Here is a 20,217-nt window from a genome sequence, read left to right on the forward strand (position 1 = left end):
GTGATTGCCCTACTTTTGACCGGCTCCTTAAATATGTCTTTTGCGTGCCGGAGCATACCAGGGAGCATAGGCAGGCTTTGGTATGAGCTGTGGGTGGAGGAGAGTGTGTTGAACAAGAAATCATCCTCGACCTGTTCTGAGTGGAGGCTTACATTGTGATATTGTGCTGCTCTAGCCACCACCTGAGAGTACGCGGTGCTGTCTTCTGGTGGAGATGGCTTTGTAGGGTATGCCTCCGGGCTGTTATCTGACACTGGGGCGTCGTATAGGTCCCATGCGTCCTGATCTTGGTCACCCTGGCTCATGGTGGTGTGAGCTGGGGAGTGTGATGGAGTTTGTGCTGGTGAAACGTCAATCACGGGCGGAGGAGAGGGTGGTGGTGTAACTCTTTTCACCACTTTTGGTTGTGGTGTTTGATCCGTCTGGAACTCCAACCTCCTCTTTCTCCTAATGGGGGGAAGGGTGCTTATTTTTCCTGTCCCCTGCTGAATGAAGATACGCTTTTGCGTATGGTCCACATCAGTTGCTTGTAGCTCTTCCTCAAATCTATGCTTCTGCATTTGGGAGGTTAGCGAGTGCTCTTCTGTATAAGAGCCTGAAGCTGGGTCGCTTGCAGTTTGTTTCGGCATCGAAACTTTGTCTGCGTGTTTTTTCGGCTCCGAGGTGACTTTTTTCCTTTTCGGGGCCGAAACCTCTCGGCGTCGATCTGTTTCGGTGCCGCTGTCTCGGCGTCGAGCCGTGTCCACACCGGCATCACGGTGTCGAGGCTTGTCTCCAGCACTTTCTCGGTCCCGAGAAGGCTGCGTGCCGGTGTCTCGACCGGAGTCGGACGATCTCGGCACTGTTTGGGCCTTTTTCGGTGCCGACGGTCGGTCACCGAATTTATGGGTCGAGCCATGGCCTGGTGGCAGTGGCGTCCCCTGGGCCTTGTAAATGTTTCTCTGTGTGGTTTTCGACGTCTTACTCACGGTTTGTGTATCGTCGAATCCTTCGGAGTCTGAGTCTTGGATCGAGAAGGTACCTTCCTCTTCCTGTTCCTCGAACTCCCGTTGGGCTGTCGGTGCGGACGCCATCTGAAGTCTTCTGGCTCGACGGTCTCGGAGTGTTTTTCGGGACCGGAACGCACGACAGGCCTCGCAGGTGTCTTCGCTGTGCTCAGGTGACAGGCACAGGTTGCAGACCAAGTGTTGGTCTGTGTAGGGGTATTTATTGTGGCATTTGGGGCAGAAACGAAACGGGGTCCGTTCCATCGGCGTTCTTCAGCACGCGGTCGGGCCGACCAGGCCCTGACGGAGGATCGAAAAACTACCCCGAAGGGCACCGGAGCTCTTCGATCTTCGATGCGGTGTTGAATGTAAGTACGCCGATCCCGAACGCAACAATACCGACGAAAATCTTCCGAAATTAGCTAATTTTCCGTTCCGAAACTCGGAGCGACAGGAACACGTCCGAACCCGATGGCGGAAAAAAAACAATCGAAGATGGAGTCGACGCCCATGCGCAATGGAGACAAAAGGAGGAGTCACTCGGTCCCGTGACTCGAAAGACTTCTTCGAAGAAAAACAACTTGTAACACTCCGGCCCAACACCAGATGGCGAGCTATTGCAGAACATGCGTATCTACAGCGACAGATGCCATCGAACATATATTTTACCAGCATTCAATGAGTGACAGCGTATTGAAGGAAATGGTTACTTACTGGTAGGCGCCGTTTAGCAGCGTGAAGTAATTTCTGCGTTCACATGCTGCGCATGTCAGAATAACGCACAGGAAGTGAATCCAGAAAAGATTCACGCTGCAAAACATTGTTTAGTTTAAGTAGATACACAATTTTCCTGAATACTATCAACTATCCAGGTACCATGATGGGTTGGGAATTAGGGAGTTAAGTGCATGCAAGTGATCATCCTCTTCTGGATTTAAAAATAAAAATAAATAATAAATCAAAATCCACTTCTGAGACAACGCTATTAGTCAAGAATAATGATGTAATAGGTTGCTGCAGAGGGGTCATCTTTTGTTTGGTGCGAAAGAGTTATGTAATGTAAAAAGAAATTATGTTCAAGGAGCTGTGAAAGAGAACTGGGCAAACAAAAATGATACTACTCACTAGCAATGACACAGTGGAGAACACAGGATAGTTATTAGAAACTCGGTTTGCGGAATCAGTTTTATCCATGCACTGTGTTCCCTTTGCTTAACACACTGAGGCAAACACAGAGGTGGAAATCATATTTGGAGGTCTTTTATGAGGAATACAGCAGTAGGGTGATGACAAATAGGTTTATACTTTGGAAAGAGAGCAAAAGCTACACCACAATGGAAACTTGCAGTTAGAACGTTGTAAAATATCTTTGATAGTTCAGCAAACAATGGTGCACAAACCGTTGCTTTGATTACTCTTGACAACAGAAACTCTCAAGTTAACTCTCTGACCACAACTTTTTATGGTACCAACAAAACATGTCATACAATTTCAGATGGTATGGCATCACTGCATGCAACATACAGAGAAGAATTCCCAGTTGGCTTCCAGAAGGTGGGGCAGTAGATGCAAAGGAGAGGTAAAATGTGGGCAACTGAACTAGTCACAGTTACAAAAAGCAGATTCGCGGTGGCACAGCAGCAGCGCTCTGGACAGCATACCTGGATTACATTTCAAATACCTTGTAAAGTCCATCCTCCCTTTAGCAGACCTGGAATATTGGGCAATAAGTACCTCCACCCAGAAACACAGATGAAAAGACTCCACCACGTCCATTCTGTAGAAGTGCACTTTTCTATGTATATTTTCCCCAATCGCCATAAATGTACATTATATGTCAAAACTTAGCACAGATTGATATTTTGTGCTTGTAGTCTTTATATAAATACCAATATCAACATGATATAATTTCACTGCTTTCCTTTCCTTCTTCAGATGGGTCACTGCAGATCTTGAAGGTTTATAGTGCTTCCAGTGAACTGAGAACGGGCAGGAACAGTGGCCTCTTCTGCAGATGCTGGGGACTCCTGAAAAAGCACAAATAATTGTCACAACACGTAGCCATAACAGGAGCATTAGGAAATGGCTAGAAACTGCATACTGTTAACCCAACTGCACCCAAGCATCACTAGAATACCTGGCTCTCATGCCCTAGTCACCCACAAGTTGATCTATGCAAACACCCAGTTATGAAGAGACCACGTCACCTTTTCAGTGCCAGACTTTTTCATCTCTACAGCTCCATCTTCCAAGCTCTCCACACAGCCTTCTCTTGATGACAAAGCCTCCCCAACATTCTACGGTCAACTCCTGTCTCTCTGTCAACTGTCGGAATGTTCCACTCTACAGGGGAAAGGGAAGGTGGGACATACTACATTCTATAATAAAACCTACCAAACTATTTCCATATACAAACATATTTACAGAGGAATATTCCCAGCATTATATACACTTTCAGAAATGTATATTACAACACACCCTCTAAGCCGGGTTCACCAAGCATCTCACTACAAGACTACAAACCATCCAGAACTCAGCAGCCACACTCATCCTCAACCTTCCATATAGAATTGACATCACACCACACACTGGCTGCCGATCCGCAAACCTACTCAATTCAAACTACTCACAACACATTCATGGCACTACACAACTAAGGCCCACCTACATAAATAGTTGCGTCCCCTTCCAATCAATCACTAAGACATGACCGCAGGGCTTCTACTCGCGCGCAACCCAGTAATATACCAAATCAGATCAGAAGGACAGGTGTTCTCTATAACTGCTCTTAAAGCACGGAACAACTTCCCACTCCGCATTAACTAACCTACGATAAGCAAGGTTTTGCACACACATCAGCACAGCGCTAGAATACCCTTGTGGCTGATAGTGTGCTTTACAAATACACGTAACAAATATTTGTATTCACTTATTCATCAGGTGTCACCAGTCATTACTATGGATCTGCATAAAGGTAAGTTTACAGATCAGTTGCAAGACACGGGGTTAAGCAAAAATGCCTAATTCAGGAGTCACGGGGAAGGGTCATAACGGGGAATATCATAATGATATTCCCAGAGTCTTGTCAGCTTACACAAGGATAGGACACAAAAAAGTTGCATAAAGAGTCTGAATTGTTAACACAACTGGATGTGTGGTGCCCAGCGATTGGTGTCTGAAAGGTAGTTCGATTTTGAGATGACAAATTCATCACGGAAAGATATCATGAAAGGCTTCTGAAAACATCATCTTCCATTTGATAGTTTATTTTACAATATCCCATTTTATTCCTCAATTTGCAGAATGAAGAAGCATTAAGATCAACCAGACTGGCTTGTTATGGCAGTTTTCAGCCTTGGTGGATCAGTTTTCAAAATGTACTCAACAATGTAATGGTTAGTGAACAGATGTATTGATCACCAACATAGCAACATGGGGTATTAGGGCAATAGCACCAAATCTAATGAAACAGTCTTTCTGCATTTTGATAATGAGGCTATATGCAAACATATATCAACTACTTAGGAACAGGATTTCCAGTCTCTGAAATTGCATGCAAACAAAAAGCTGTTAACTTTCTTAACTCCTTAGTTTTGCAAAGGTAATACTTCACAGTCCACTTGACATCTACTGTATGCAAGCTTGCTCTTCAAAGGGCACAGGGCTTGCAAACACTACAAGTAAATGGTTCAAATGCAAATGATTGTTTTGGATGAAACTAGTGCATAAGGCAAGATCTATGAAATATCATACACGTCTGACTTTATGGAAAAGTCAATACCTTACCACAACAGCAATCAGATATGTCAATTTTCCAGTACTGTACAAGTTCACACGGCTGGCATGATACATCACTTGAAAAAGGCCTGAGACCTTTGGCCTGGCCTGGCCCTGCCCTTGCCCTTGCCTTGCCGAGCACATGGCAGACGGTTAAGTGCAGTGAGTATGCCAATACATGTACATGGTCTCAGCAAGCAGGTGCTGCCCTACACTTGTATTGTGCATAACTCAGTGGGTTGGTCCCATTAAGCGGTTGCAGGGTCTGCACATAAACGCAAGTGCCCCAGTTGAAGATGGCTAGCAGTGAGTTATATGCCCACATGGGTGCTTCGCACACAGACACCAAACCAAAAGCCATATCAGTTATGTAGCCGCCGGGACTGGGTACAGTAGTTGGCCAAAGGTGAGGTAATATGTGATCCAAAATGACAACATAAAATTCAACACATATTAAAGCAATCCTAATATCACTATGTCAATGGTGAGGCAGTATGTGATGTCACTGTGATGTCATTTTTTTTACGTGTGAGGTCAAGAATAGAGTATTGAAGGCAAGTTGCGGGTTACACAGCTATCCAAAACTAGCCATTTTAATTTTTTCTAGATTTCATTTTGTAAATAATGTTGCTTTAAGTGTGTATTTCTCAGGGTATTTCTGAGGTTTTTGTTATACTTAAAGTTGTTTCATTTAAATTGTTTTTTTTGATAAAATAATATATCCAACTCTCATGTTTTTATACTCCACTATTTATCAGCTGAGGTCAGTTGAAGGACATTCCTAGCAACAATGTAAGAGTTAAGTAAATACTAAACAAAGTAAATTATACCCATGAGTTACCACAGTTAAGAACTCAAAGTGGAAAAAGATAAGTTTTTATAGAAGAAAGAAAAAGAAAAAGAAAAAAAAAAAGAAAGTGCATTCAAATATCTTCTCTGGCTGTGTAGAAGGAAATAGAATTGATGTTGGGATTCCCAACTTCGAATTTTGGAACTATGTGCAGAGCTGGGGACATTTCATGGGAAGAAAAACAACACGCAAAATAAAGCCTTGCGAAGGCCTTTATTTATTTATTTTCTTTATATAAGTAATGAGTCTAAAACGTTGTTTGAAAAAAGATCCAAGATTCTGTTAGACCCACAGGTATCGTGGTGGTGGTCATGTTATGAAGACATCCACAGTAAGGAGAAGAAATTAGATCCAGGGGACACCTTGGATGCAACTCGACGACCTAGCCTTACTGCCCCATACTCATCTGTAGATGCAAGAGAAGGCCAACAATGTGGCTGCCACATCAGCACAACTTGGCCTCAACATCCACAGAAGAAAACCCAAGATCCTGAACACTAACAAAGCCAGCACAGCTGCAGTCACTCTTGCAGGTGATGCACTGGAAGAGGTTGAGGTTCCACCAACCTGGACAGTGCCATAGACAAGCAGGTGGCACGGATACCAACATCAAGGCAAGAATTGCAAAGCAAGGCCTGCCTTCATTCAGTTAAAGAAGATCTGGAGATCCAAGGACCTAACGCTGCAAACAAAGATCAAGCTTTTTAACACCAACATAAAATTGGTCCTGCTGTATGGAGCAGAAACCTGGAGGACAACAGTGACCACCACTAACAATGTCCAAACCATCATCAATACCGGTCTGAGGAAAATCCTTTTGTGGCCAAACATCATCAGCAACCACGACTCAATGTTCATGAAGAAATCATGTAAAGACTGTGGGGCTGGATAGGTGACACCCTCCTCAACCCCGCATCAAACACTACCATACAAAACTTGATAGGGAACTCTTAAGAGAAAAGGAAAAGAGTAAGGCCAAGAAACACTGGAGGTCGTGGCCTCAAGGCTGCAAGGAGATGGGTTACACCTGGAGTTAGATTGAAAGAAAAGCCCAGGACAGAGATAGTTGGACAGTCCTGGTTGATGGCCCAAACTCGGCAAAGGTAGTAGGTATAAGTATGTTATAAAGAGGACTAACATGATGGTTCTTTGAAGCCTACAAGGCACCTTTGAGACTGTTCACCCTTGCACTAAAGGTTGTATTGATAGGCCTAAATTACAACTCTGAATGGAGGATGGTACTGAAACATCTCTGTGTGACATCTTAGAACAAGATCTGACATCATGCATGTGGAGCACCACTCAGTCGCCGTTATTAAGTTATGGTACAAGTATAAATTGACTTGTGGCTGAAACAGCCCTTCGCTAGTAGTCTTTTCTAGGAAATCAAGGGATACTAGGAAATCAAGGGTCGCTAGGTCACCTGGGGTTCACTGATTTTCAGTAGAAAGTCCTCAAAATATTACACAACATTAATGCAAGAAGAAAGAACCAACAAAATACGTTTTAAGACAGGAAAAGGAAAGTCAAGGGGCGGTGCTATTTCCAGAGGGATGCTCAGATCTCAGACACTTCATACTGAGTGCTTGACTGTCAGGAAAACCAGGACTACCACCATCATCGTCTTGTGGAACTGGTAGTCATAGGCACAGTTTGCAAGGAAAACGTACACAGGATTTTGAAGCATGTGCATAGGGAGGGGGAAGGAAATTCAGCATCCGATTAGTTAACTGTGAGAATCACCTGGAGTTCCTACTGCTGAAACTGCCAAAGGCCAGCTGTGCATTGGGCTCAGTGCATATCAAAATGTACCTCTAAATATTAGCAAGAAATGGTACTATACAGTAGACCACGGTTTACACCCAATGAGCCTGGAATAAACCCACAGAAGGTTGCTTTTGAGCATGACCGTTTTAGTAAAACATTTTTAATACAGATATTTATTTTTCGGAATGTTTCTGCATTTACGCATAAATGCAGCATATAGATGAAATATTAGCAAATAAAAATACAAAGATAGTCATAAGCAGTCAAATCACTGTGAAACAGACGTCAATCAAAATGTCTTCTACAAGAGATTCAGTCAATGACAGCACAGTCACTGATTTTAATATTTCTGTGTCCCGGGACCAGCTTGTACTCTATCACAGTGAAGGTAGAATAATACGTGACCCAATATTTATTTATATACTATAAATGGACCTAGATATAAAGCAAGTTTCAACTGTCTTTCTTGTTTTTGGAGTGTCACTTTAACAATCTTACTTTAAGACATTAACAAATATAGAGAAAATATTTAACCCATATGAATAACATTAACAATTCCACAAGGTTTGATAAACCAGCATTGGCAAAGCCAACAGGCCTCCTCTTTAATATGCATACAAAGACCTAACTGACGTTGCTAGTACCCAATTGATTTGGCACATCCACAGCTAAATGATTTCAAAATTTCTGACGCACAGGTGGCCATCTTGGAATTGTTTTTGTAAAAGTATACTTGCAAAAAGTCCACAGTCTTTATCACTTGTGTATGCACCAGTGGCAGTTTGCAATAGTTTTCGTTATAGTTTGACAAAAATCATTCCAAGATGGCTGCCCCTGCATCCCTGTGGAAGAATGAATGTTATATTGGTGTACAATGGAGATTGGATACTGTGCTAAATTTCTGCTTTGGGAGCGTAGTGTCACATACATAGCAGAGACTGTGCAATTCCAGTCTAAATGGAAGGACATAGTGGTCTAAAAATGTAGATAAAATAAAGTAGTGTGCTCATATGTGGATGGTAGAGGGTTGTGTCCTTTGTACGAATGTGAAAAGCAGTCTGCTGTGTTGTGATATAGTAATGTGCGCTGCATGTGTATTTGAAAGGGCAAATTGCACTACATGTGAAGCCTTTTACTAAAGAACTCTGTGCTGCATTACATGTGCATAGGTGGTAGTATGCTACATGCGTACATGGGAGGAAGCTGAAGGCTGTAAAAAACAAAAACTGGGTACAAAAAGGGGAAGTTTGCTGTAAAGCAGATTGGCATGGCACTATACACCAGTAGGCTGTCTGCATGCATGGAAGGGGCTGCTAGTGAGCATAAAACTATCATGTATACTGTAAGTGTGTACAGTAGGTAACTATTTGCTATACATATATGTAGAAGGTCGTAGTGTTTCAGAACTTTGTTAGTTACAGTGGACTACATGCTTGTTTATGTGGGCAGGCTAATGTTTAGCCTAAGGGTTTGTGAGTATCTTAGGAAACTGTTGTATTTGTACAAAAGAAATGTACTGCATTTGCTTAAGAATGGGATTTTGTAATACATGTGCACAGTAAAAAGAGGGTTGTGTGCTGTGCGAATATTGTAGGGATTAAAATAAGTTCTATACGTGTCTACAGAAGCTCAAAAGGCTTGTGTGTGCATGATGCGGTAGGATTTTTTTGATACACAATGCTACTTGTGTATACAAACAGTGGTGTTTTGCACAATGTGGGAAGACTGTGGCCTCGATGAGGCAAGAGTGTTTTGAAGTGAAGTGTACAAAATGTATGCATAGAAGAGGAATGTATATGATAGTTGGCTGGGTTTTGTTTGTCTGTATAAAAAGGGCATGTGTTCGGAGGAGGATACATCTATCAATCAATCATTAGTTTTATAAAGTACAGCTTGTCGCGCCTGGGTATCCAGGAGCTGGGTTTGTTGCTGCAGCTGGTAGTTATTTCTCAAATAGCCATGTGTTGAGCTTTCTCTTGAAGTCGATGAGGGTGTGCGTGGTCCGCAGGTGGGTGTGGAGGTCGTTCCAAATCTTGGTGGCGAGATGGGAGAAGGGATGTCCTGCTCTGCGGCTACGAAAAATTCTCTGGACTTGGGCGAGGAATGCTGATGGGTGCTCCCTTGCAGGCTGGAAGGAGAGTCTGTGGTTGATGAGTGGGTCCGATGTTGTAGAGGGCTTTGTATGGAATGGTGAGTACCTTGATTTTGCATCTCTTGTGCACAGGCAGCCAGTGGAAATTCCGGAGGTGTGGGGTGATGTGGGTCCACTTTGGTAGGTCCAGGATAAATCTTGAGGCTGCATTCTGCATGGTCTGGAGGTGGTGGAGGAGTTGGTTGGGGAATCCAACATAAAAGGCCTTTCCGTAGTCTAGCCGTCTGCTGGTGATGATGGCTTGGATTACAGTTTTTCTGGTTTCGAAGGGGATCCATCTATAAATCTTCTAAAGCATGCATAGGTTGTGGAATCTGGCAGCGGCCACTGCGTTTATCTGTCGTTTGAAGGTGAGCTTGCTGTCGTCAATGCTGAGATTGAGGGCATGGTCGGATGGGGGTTGACCCAGAGAGGAGAGCCACCAGGGGTCGTCCCAGGGAAGGGGGTGTTTCTGAAGATTATCATCTCTGTCTTGTCTGTGTTCAGTTTAATGGCAGCTAGATTCCATCCAATCAGTGACGTGAGTCACGGCGTTACAGAAGTTGGCTCTAAGGGAGGAAGGGTTTTCGGAGAGAGAGAGAGAGAGAATACGTTTGGTGTCATCGGCGTATGAGATGATGTGGAGAACGTGGGGGCGGACAATCTCAGAAAGGAGCGTGACGTGTTAAAAAGGGTGGGGCTGAGTGAGGATCCTGGGTACGCCGCATATGGTGCCCTTTGGTTCAGATACAAAAGGAGGGAGGTGGACTCTCTGGGTATGTCCTGTGATGAAGGCGTAGATCCATTTGAGGGCATTCATTTGGATCCCAATGTGGTGGAGTCTTGAGGTGAGGGTGAAGTTTGCAACGGTGTGGCAGAGAGGTCGAGGAGAATCAAGGCCGCCTTCTTTCCGTGGTCGACGAGGGATCTGATGTCGTTAGTCGCGGTGATGAAGGTGGTCTGTGTGGTGCTGTAGTTGGTGTGGAAGCCACATTAGGAGGGGTCCAGTAGATTGTGTTTTTTCCCAGGCGTTCGAAGAGCTGTTTGGAAATTGCTTATTCCATGATTTTAGCTGGGAAGGGGAGCAGAGAGATGGGGGCGATAATTGTTGAGTTTGCAGGGGTCTGAAGAGAGGATCACGAGGAGTGGTTTGACCTCTGCTTGCTTCCCGGTTTTGGGAATGGTGGCGGTCCTGATGGTGGTATTGAAGATGGGAGTAAGGATGTGGCTTGTTTCCTTCTGACCCAAATTGAAGATTTAGTGGGGACATGGGTCGTTGAATGAGCCGGAGTGGGTAGAGCTCATCAGGGCTGATTTTTCCTGGGTAGATTGAGGGTCCTAGTCTGTGATCGAATGGCTGGGAGAGTCTTCTGTTGGGGCTAGTAGGTGCCCAGTGCTGTTGGGTTGTGGATGGAAGGTACTGTAGATGGCTGTGATCTTGTCGTGGAAGTAGTCGGCTAGAGAGCCATAGAGGGTCTGAGTGGGTTGGATAGTGTTCTGGATGGCTGCTGGCCAGAAGAATTATTTGACAATCTTGAAAAGTTCCTTCGGTGCTTTCCTCGATACGGAAGAGTAGGGCCAGATTTTTTGCTTCTTTGATGTGAAGATGGTATTTGGAGAGTGCATCTTTGAAGGTAATGCAGCCTGTTTGGTCTCTGCTGCTGCGCCGTCTCTCTAACCTTTTGCAGTCTCTCGAGTGTGCGGAGCTCAGGGTGAACAACTTTGCTGGTTTGCTTGAGCTTCTGGATGTGGAGCTCCTTGAAGGGGCGACTGTTAGTGTTGTTGAGGAGCCATTCGAACAGGCTGAGAGCGTCCTTCTCTAGGTTGTCGGAGAGGGTAGGTTTGCTGGCGTGGAGGGTGGTGATCTATTGGGTCTCTCTGACTTTTCCCTATCGGTGTAGGAGGGGAGGTGGAGGCATAGGGGCAGGCCCCATTCTGCTGGTTATGGTGAAATGTACTAGGTGGTGGTTGGTCCATGTGAGCTCAGTTGAGTGGGAGAACTTGATTTTATCGCTGGCAGTGTAGATGGGGTCCAAGGTGTGTCCCGTGGTGCAAGTTGGGCTGGTGACCAGTTGCTTGAATCCGGTGTTGTTTAGGCTATCCAGGAGGTTGATGGGGTTGCGGTCGTGCGAGTTGTCGAGGTGAAAATTGAGGTCTCCTAGGATCATGTAGTCTGTTGAGTTTGGGGGCAATGAAGTCTGCGATGTTCTAGCAAAAGGTGGGGCTTTTAGATACGTATGGATATATTTCAGGTCCGATCATGCTTGCCTAAAGGAGGAGTGTACAGGATATTCACATGGAAGAGATTTGTTTGTTACATGACTGGGAGGGTGTGTGCTGCATGGATATTTGGTGCAGGGCTACGTGTTTCAAGTGCCTATGGAATACAGTAGTTTGTAGCATGGTATGTGCATGTTTTAAGGTAAAGTAGTGCACTGCATGTGTATACTGAAGTGCTGCTTGAATAGGAAGTACTATATTGTGTGCGCGCTGCATCTGAAGGATTAACTCTACAGGTTGTATGCTTGCCCCTCTCCCCCAAAGTGGAGGGACAGTGGTGCAACTGGCCATTATGGAAGCAAGAAATATTGGCCCACAGCACAGTGGATATGTAGTATAATGTAGGCATAATTAAGGTGCAGAAACCCCACAAGCAGTGACTCAGTGCCAATCTACCTGCTACAGTACATGATAGCCATGCCTCTAAGACTTAAACACAGATACATGTCATAAAATTTCTGGAAGATTTGACGATGCTATCTTACAAACTGAGAAAAATCAAAGTCAAAAACATTGAAATATAACTGATGAATACTCCATTTACAGATAAATGGGCAACTGTTGTTCCAGTAAAACACATAAAAAGTAACAGGGTTACAAAGCTGTTTTGAGCGTTCCGTCACCAACATGGAGGAACCAGCATAAACAAAGGTTACATGTTTATAGAGCCGCATCAGAGAAAGAGAGAGAGTCCAATTAATTCTCGGATGTGACTGATCTGCAAGCAGTAGCAAGACATCTATAAAGACCCATTTGCTCACTCTAGGACGACTCGTAATTCCCATTAGCAGTCCCAAAAGAGGCCCGGAAGCTGTCAAGTTGTAGCTGGGTCAGGTAGGTCAGACACGTTGCAGCAAAGATCACACAGTGAAACGAGCAGCCCACAGAAAACGCATGCTGTGCTTGGCCAGGCACAATGGACAGGGTACGTGGGCAACTCTCTTGGAAAATAAATGATTGTGCATTCAGCCATGCCCAAGGACCTTCACCTTGCGACTCTATTCTCCTCAGGCACAGGGTATACACAGCTCTGTGTAGCATGTTCTATGACTGCAATAAGCAGAAGGGAATGAAATCTAGAGGGAGTGAGTGAGGCACCTCCCAACCAGCCAACAGTTCAGCAAGCTTCTGAGCAACAAAGACGCCTTGGGTGTGAAATAAGTACTGGTGAACAGCAGAAGAGGATTCAATGAAGGACTGGCTGGGTTGGGGGGGGGAAGGGGGAGTCGATGGAGGGGTGGGGGACAACATACAGATGGCGGGGTAGAGAAGCATACAGAGATAAAAAGCAGCACTAGGAAAGTATATGGACAACAAACAGCAAAACAGAGTGGGAGGAGAGAGAAGACACGAGGGAGAGCTGAAAAACACATGCACTGTTGTGTAGTGCTCAAGCAAAAAGAAAAAAAGTAGTTCCATAAATGCAAATAGTGAAATAACACAGGTAAAGAGTCAATGCCCTAGGGAGGAACAAACACAAGAGGAATAAGGCAAACCAATGACTAAGCAACCTAATGAGTGACAAAAGAGCAAATAGTGAGAAACCTGGTAGGATTTAAGCTCCACTAAGTTCCTGAAAAAATAATAATAGGTATTTTACAGCCACACACCTTGAGCTGTCAGCTAGGCTCAAACTAATAATAAGTTATTATCTTTATTTTTGGAAGCTTTGAACAGTAAAGGTTGGCGAGTGGAAAAAATTAAATAACTCCTGCTAGTCTAAAACTTGTGGAACTTCTGTTTCTGGAGACAAAAACAATGAAAGCAAGAAATCTCTTTTCTATGCAAGTTGGAACCATACCTGAAGTATGTGCACCGGCAGATCAACTGTCAACTGAGAATGGGAAGACGATGCATCAGAGCCAAGTGGAAATGGCAAATCGCCATTTCTTGGATGGTCATCCTTAACAAAAGAAACAAAAAATAAAAAAAACACACGTTATTTCTTACATATGATCGGCCACGATTTTAACAGATCAAAAAAGTTTACTTTTCTGATACAACAGTTTGTTGGCACTCTAAACACCCTCCTGCTGCCAGAAATATCTAAATAAACAGCCCTTCAGTCTTACTGAAAATATATATTTGTTTCATTACATCTCTCTAGCACACACATCAAACTCAAGGTGCTTGTCCCATTTTAAACGGTCGACTTACTTAGGAAACTGTCTAGATCGATAAGGGCAACCGATTGTACAGAAGATCATTACATTCCCCAGAAGAAGAATTTATAGCAATTTTGCTAAGATGATGGTGGTACACAATATCATATCAAGCCTGCAACTAAAGTTTGGGGGGCTCAAACTTCAAACGTACACCCACATTCAGAGACAGTGATGGATGACTAGCTGCAGAAGACCACCAGGCAGATGGGTGAGAATGGATACCTGTAATGCCCTTGCTTTTAATGCATATAGGTTGGAACATGATTCTTTCACAACAAGCAACTGTAAGGTAGGGACAGACGCAGTCTTATGTGAAATCAGTGCTTAGTCTGTTCTTGATGTCGAACAGCTCTTTTGGCAGGCCAATACAGGATGGTGGCATAGTCTTAACAACTCTGTGGACCCGCCACTACTGGGTTTAGCTCTGGTGCAATTCAAAAGAAGGTTTACCTCATGCCATCTTCCAAGTATTGCAGGTACTGCACCTTGCTCTCCCTGTTGCTGCTGTCCAGTTTGGAGCTCTGAGCCTCTATGCACTCCTGTCCCTGGTGCTCAGCACTGTGCAGCCCCTTGTGCTGTTGTGTGTGCACTTGTCTTGCTTTGTTGCCACCGTTTTGCCTTTTGTGCCCTTCCCTTCTGGTCCTTTTTGTGAGTGACTTTGTTTTTACCTGTCAGCTGCCAGACTGTGCCTTGTTGCTGCCACTTCTCATAAGCCTGGTCCTGACAGCCGTTTTCTGCCACATCCCCCTCCCATGGCACCCGCACCCCTGGACCTACTTAATGGCGGTCACTGTGCAACCGCATCGAAGGTGCACCAAAGGCAAGCCTGTTATCGCCCAGCTCCAGGACCCCTGGATCTGCAGCCCAATGCCAATAGTCCGCCAACTAAATCAAAAACCTCAGACCAAAGACCCGGAACATCAACTGCAGCATCACCTCACTCCACCAAAGGCCCTTTTCTCCTGCCACAAATGCCATTTCTCACACAATGTAGGAACCACTGCAATCTCCACCCAGCAGACGCCCGGCCACGAACCACAACTCCTCTGCGCACTACTCAACGTACGATCTCTCTGCGAGCACTCCATAGAAATCTTGGACACCATCACCATCCTCGCTCCCTACATAATGTTCATCACAGAAACCTGACTCACTTCCACATCTGCACCACTGGGTACAAGATAATTTACCACGACTGCCCCAACAGACACGTTGGAGGCATCGCCATTATCCACAAAGACTGTCACGCCTCCTCAGACGACAACACTGAATATGGAACACCTCAACTAAGATCAAACCTGACGCCAGAACCACCATCAGAGGAACCTACAGGCCCTCAGTCGCCTGCCACAGCTTCTGCAACTCCATCCTGAACTTCATCGCCCCCCCCGGCCATCGACTCCAAACACATTTTCCTGGGGGACCTGAACTTCCACCTATAAGACCCGACTGACACCAACTCCGCCCGCTCCTCAAAAGCCTGAGCATCATCAGTCATTACCCACACACACACACACACACAAACACACACAGTGCAGGGCACACACTGGACCCCATTTTCCCCACCAGCGACAGAGCAAAGTAATTTCACACTTCCGAGGTAACGTTGACTGACCACAACATTGTCCGTTTCACCAGTGAAGGACTGCTTGAAGCCCCAATGGCAACCCCCCCCCTCCATTTCCCGCTGCAAATGGAGCAAAGTCACAGAAACACACTGGATCGCTGCTCTCAAAGAAGCTAGACCCATCCTTGCAGAGACCCTCGAACTCCGCGTTCAAAACATTTCCAATTGGATCTCCTCAGCCGCTGACTCCATCGCCCCCCTGACGAGTACCACCAGCAGCAAACCCACCAAGCAAGTCAAATGGTTCACCCCTGAACTTTTGACCTTCAAACGTTTCTGCAGGAAAGAAAGAGTGGCACTCAAACAAGAACCCCACCAACCTCAACTCCTTCAGGTCCGCCCTCAACAAATATCACCACTGACTCAGGGAGACCAAGAAAGAAGCACTCACCACCCGCACCGAGATACAAAATCAGAGCAACTATAACAACCTTCCAAACACACATCCAATTTGGCTTATAATCATGGTGCTGCATGGAAAGTGCAACTCTTCGAGCAGTTGACTATGCCTTTCATCTCAACGAAAAAAACCACCAATGCATCCCAATCTTACTAAATGTGGCTGGAGTTTTCCACACAATTGACTAGCAAGAGCTGATCTTAGAAACATGGATAGGATTCTCAGACATTCCTGCAGAGGTTCCTTTCCTACCATGCCAAATCATGTAGAAGTATCCAACCAGGTTCCATTCGCTCCTGAATTATTTTAAATCTCCACATAAATGCTACTGTATTAATAGTCGGAGACATCAACATCCGTCAATATGCCAACACCCCACCTCAAAATACCCTCAACCAATGACAATTTGAATCTCAAAGCGTAAAGCTGCACTGTGATTAACTGTTGTCATGCATTAACATTCTGTCACCCAATGTGTTTTCTTCGATTAAAGCACAAACCATAAATAAAATTGTTTTATTACAAAAAGAAAAGGAAGAGAAATCATTGATGTCCTACCTGCAATAACTGAATCTTAACACAGTGGGATGCAGCGTCCTGTTCATTTCCTACAAGACCCTCACTTGGCAAAATATTGGTCAAAAACTGACTCCCGTGAACAGGTGAAGAAGTGCCTATAGAACTGGTGTTACTTTTCTTCTGTGTTAGGTCTGAAGAACCTAAAAGAGAAACGAAGAGTTCATACTTTTGTGTTAGTGTTTTAGAAGCGATTAAGAATAGAATTGACATTCTAAGAGCCACAATGCAGCAGCAGTTTACAATGGCTCTGTTAAGCAATGTACAAGCATTGCTTACTAGAGCCACTGGTGTTTCTGTACTACCAAACGATGAGATGTCCTGCATCACACTTTCAGCGTGGAGCACATGCAGAACGCCACAGCCCCACCAATTTAAACTGCTTAATCACTTTGGCTTCCTCTGGCTGCTGGGATACTGAATACTAAATTATTTCACCGATTCCACTAGCATCTAGAAAAAGCACAGGCAGCAGAGGTAGTGGGAGAGGGGCATTGCAACTGCATGCACGGTGTGTTGGAGCTTAAACACAGAATTTGTTTCCAAACAACCAAAGAAATACAGCAACAATTGGTAAAGGTACATATTTTAATTGGATAGCAGATTTTTGCTCAAAGAGGGCCACTGCTTTGGTCAGTGTTGGCGTTTTGATTTTGCAATGACAGGATCAGTGTACAGCTTTCAATTAAATTGATTAAAACAGATTTCTATGGCTCAGTTGCAAATTTGTAGAAAGTGCTTTCCTCTTCTGGTAACAGATCTTAGAATGTGTGCAATATCTGGAGATGTAAAAAAAATAATAATAATAACAACTGGGCCATTAACTCCCACATGTGCAAGGCTGGGGGAATTTGGGGGAAAATAGCACCCACAGCCTTGGGTAAAAAATAATAAACAAAAAAAAAAAAAAGAGAAAGAACAGACAGTGTAAACCGCCACCACCATTTGGGCACATTTCCCTCCTTAAAGAAGGTGAGGTATGATGCTAAAGTCCATCTCACCACCCTTTAGCAAGGCAAGGATGAGGGCTTAAATACACCCTGCACTTATGGCCAAACCCGGGGAGCCAACAACGATACCCACATTATTGCTAAGCGGCGATCTTAAGGAAGCAATCCCATTCCCCTACCCGAAACCTACTGAGCAAGGCAGAGGGGAAGAGGGGACGGAAGCAACCAGTTTGCCCCCAACCCCAGCCAAAGCCCTTGCGTAAAGTGAAGGGTGCTTCCAAGCTACTCTGCTGGTGGCCACATGAGGCAGGCTTCCTTCAACTTCATAAAAACGAAATAACGTCAGTACAGGCACACCGGGAAAGCTGACAAAGGCACTGGGACAGCTGTCGGGACTGAGAGTGTGTGCTGTAAATGATGCCTTGTGTTTCGTTCCCATCCACATACCAGCTACGTGTGCGAGTAAGGGGGTCGGGGAGGCAGGCAATGTTTATCAGACAAAAACATTTCCCCGAATCTTAGGAAAATAAATAAAAGCCCCAGATATTATGGAAACCGAGTTTGGATCTGAACAATTCGATTGGGGGCTATATTTCAGTAGCTGGAATGCAGTGTGCTCACGTCGAATAGTATTGACCTTTCCAAAACGTGTATGAAAGAGTCAGTGGACTAGGATTAAATTAAAGACTCAACATCTAGTAATGATATTCAGGAAGGTAACAGGCACATTCCCAAAGTCCTCCTTGGTACTCAACTTTTGGGGGAAGACTGTGGTTTTTCTGCTAGAAAACAAGTTAAGGGATAATAAGTTTAGAATGGCAGATGATAGTACATGTGACGTTGTTATATATGCATATGCTGCTATATGGGAAAATCCTCTGAAAGCACTCCCACTAATGTTGGAGATTTCAATGAGCTTAGAGAGCTACTTGGTTTTTACATTAGGTGGCAGAACACACTTTTCTATCGCCTTTCAGACGGTTTCGAGGAGGGTTTGGATGTGTAGCCACCAAGTCTCAAATCAAGCCATTTCCGTTATATGCTTGAGTCCAATTAATGAGGTAGTAAATGTGATAAGACCCCAGGGAAAACTTGCAAAGTCTACTACATGCTGACATCTGCCAAAAAAATGCATTGGTTTTTGTACAGATGTAAGGTACTACTGGTGATGATGCAGTCCTCTGCATTTAGGACACTAGACTTAACACCTACTTGAACTAATAAGGAATAGCAGATCATTTAGAGGGGCCTGGTCATTTTTAGGGTCGAGCCTGCGTCGCATGCGCTTGCGCATGCGTATCGCTAGCGAAGCGCTTTAGGTATCAGAAAAGGGCTCGGAGCCCCGTCGACGTTCTGTCAGTGTCTTTCATTGGCAAGTTGGCTTGCCTGCTTGTAGGAAGTTGGCTCTGTATGCACTATTTCAAAGTAAGGAATAGTATGCACAGAGTCCAAGGGTTCCCCTTCGAGGTAAGATAGTGGCAAAAAGAGATAATACTAATGCTCTATTTTGTGGTAGTGTGGTCGAGCAGTAGGCTTATCAAAGGAGTAGTGTTAAGCATTTGTTGTACATACACACAGGCAATAAATGAGGAACACACAATCAGAGAAAATTCCAGGCCAATAGGTTTTGTGATAGAAAAATATATTTTCTTAGTTTATTTTAAGAACCACAGGTTCAAATTCTACATGTTATATCTCATTTGAAAGGTATTGCAGGTAAGTACTCTAGGAACTTTGAATAATCACAATAGCATATATACTTTTTACATAAAACACATTTAGCTGTTTTAAAAGTGGACACAGTGCAATTTTCACAGTTCCTGGGGGAGGTAAAGTAATGTTAGTTCTTGCAGGTAAGTAAACCACCTACGGGGTTCAAATTGGGGTCCAAGGTAGCCCACCGTTGGGGGTTCAGAGCAACCCCAAAGTCACCACACCAGCAGCTCAGGGCCGGTCAGGTGCAGAGTTCAAAGTGGTGCCCAAAACACATAGGCTTCAATGGAGAAGGGGGTGCCCTGGTTTCGGTCTGCCAGCAGGTAAGTACCCGCGTCTTCGGAGGGCAGACCAGGGGGGTTTTGTAGGGCACCGGGGGGGACACAAGTCAACACAAAAAGTACACCCTCAGCGGCACTGGGGCGGCCGGGTGCAGTGTGCCAACACGCGTCGGGTTTTCAATAGGTTTCAATGAGAGACCAAGGGGTCTCTTCAGCGGTGCAGGCAAGGGGGGGGCTCCTCGGGGTAGCCACCACCTGGGCAAGGGAGAGGGCCTCCTGGGGGTCACTCCTGCACTGGAGTTCCGATCCTTCAGGTCCTGGCGGCTGCGGGTGCAGGGTCTTTTCCAGGCGTCGGGATTTCAGAGTCAGGCAATCGCGGTCAGGGGAGCCTCGGGATTCCCTCTGCAGGCGTCGCTGTGGGGGCCCAGGGGGAACAACTTTGATTACTCACAGTCTCGGATTCGCCGGAGGGTCTTCCCTGAGGTGTTGTTTCTTCACCAGTCGAGTCGGGGTCGCCGGGTGCAGTGTTGCAAGTCTCACGCTTCTTGCGGGGATTGCAGGGGTCTTTAAATCTGCTCCTCTGGATACAAAGTTGCAGTCTTTGTTGAACAGGGCCGCTGTTCTCGGGAGTTTCTTGGTCTTTTGGAAGCAGGGCAGTCCTCTGAGGATTCAGAGGTCGCTGGTCTCAGGGAAAGCGTCGCTGGAGCAGTTTTC

The 20,217-nt window shown here is 45.1% G+C and overlaps 1 protein-coding gene across 3 annotated transcripts in view; it reads right to left on the bottom strand.

The window, feature by feature from the left end:
• Positions 1-2,424: 2,424 nt before the first annotated feature.
• Positions 2,425-20,217, bottom strand: part of LOC138258940 (zinc finger X-linked protein ZXDA-like) — a 59,996-nt gene continuing 42,203 nt past the window's right edge. For 2 of the 3 annotated variants that reach the window (XR_011198606.1, XM_069206284.1), the window contains exons 8-10: positions 16,542-16,702; positions 13,593-13,694; positions 2,425-3,013 (exon numbers count right to left, since the gene is read on the bottom strand). Coding sequence is in view for 2 of the 3 variants with exons in the window: in XM_069206284.1 (XP_069062385.1) it covers positions 2,927-3,013; positions 13,593-13,694; positions 16,542-16,702 (350 nt within the window). In the remaining variant the exon portion in view is untranslated. Of the gene's footprint in view, positions 3,014-13,592; positions 13,695-16,541; positions 16,703-20,217 lie in introns of those variants that run through there. The other variant, XM_069206283.1, reaches the window with a different exon arrangement.

Source organism: Pleurodeles waltl, chromosome 9 (assembly GCF_031143425.1).
Source record: "Pleurodeles waltl isolate 20211129_DDA chromosome 9, aPleWal1.hap1.20221129, whole genome shotgun sequence".
NCBI classification, from domain to species: Eukaryota; Metazoa; Chordata; class Amphibia; order Caudata; family Salamandridae; genus Pleurodeles; species Pleurodeles waltl.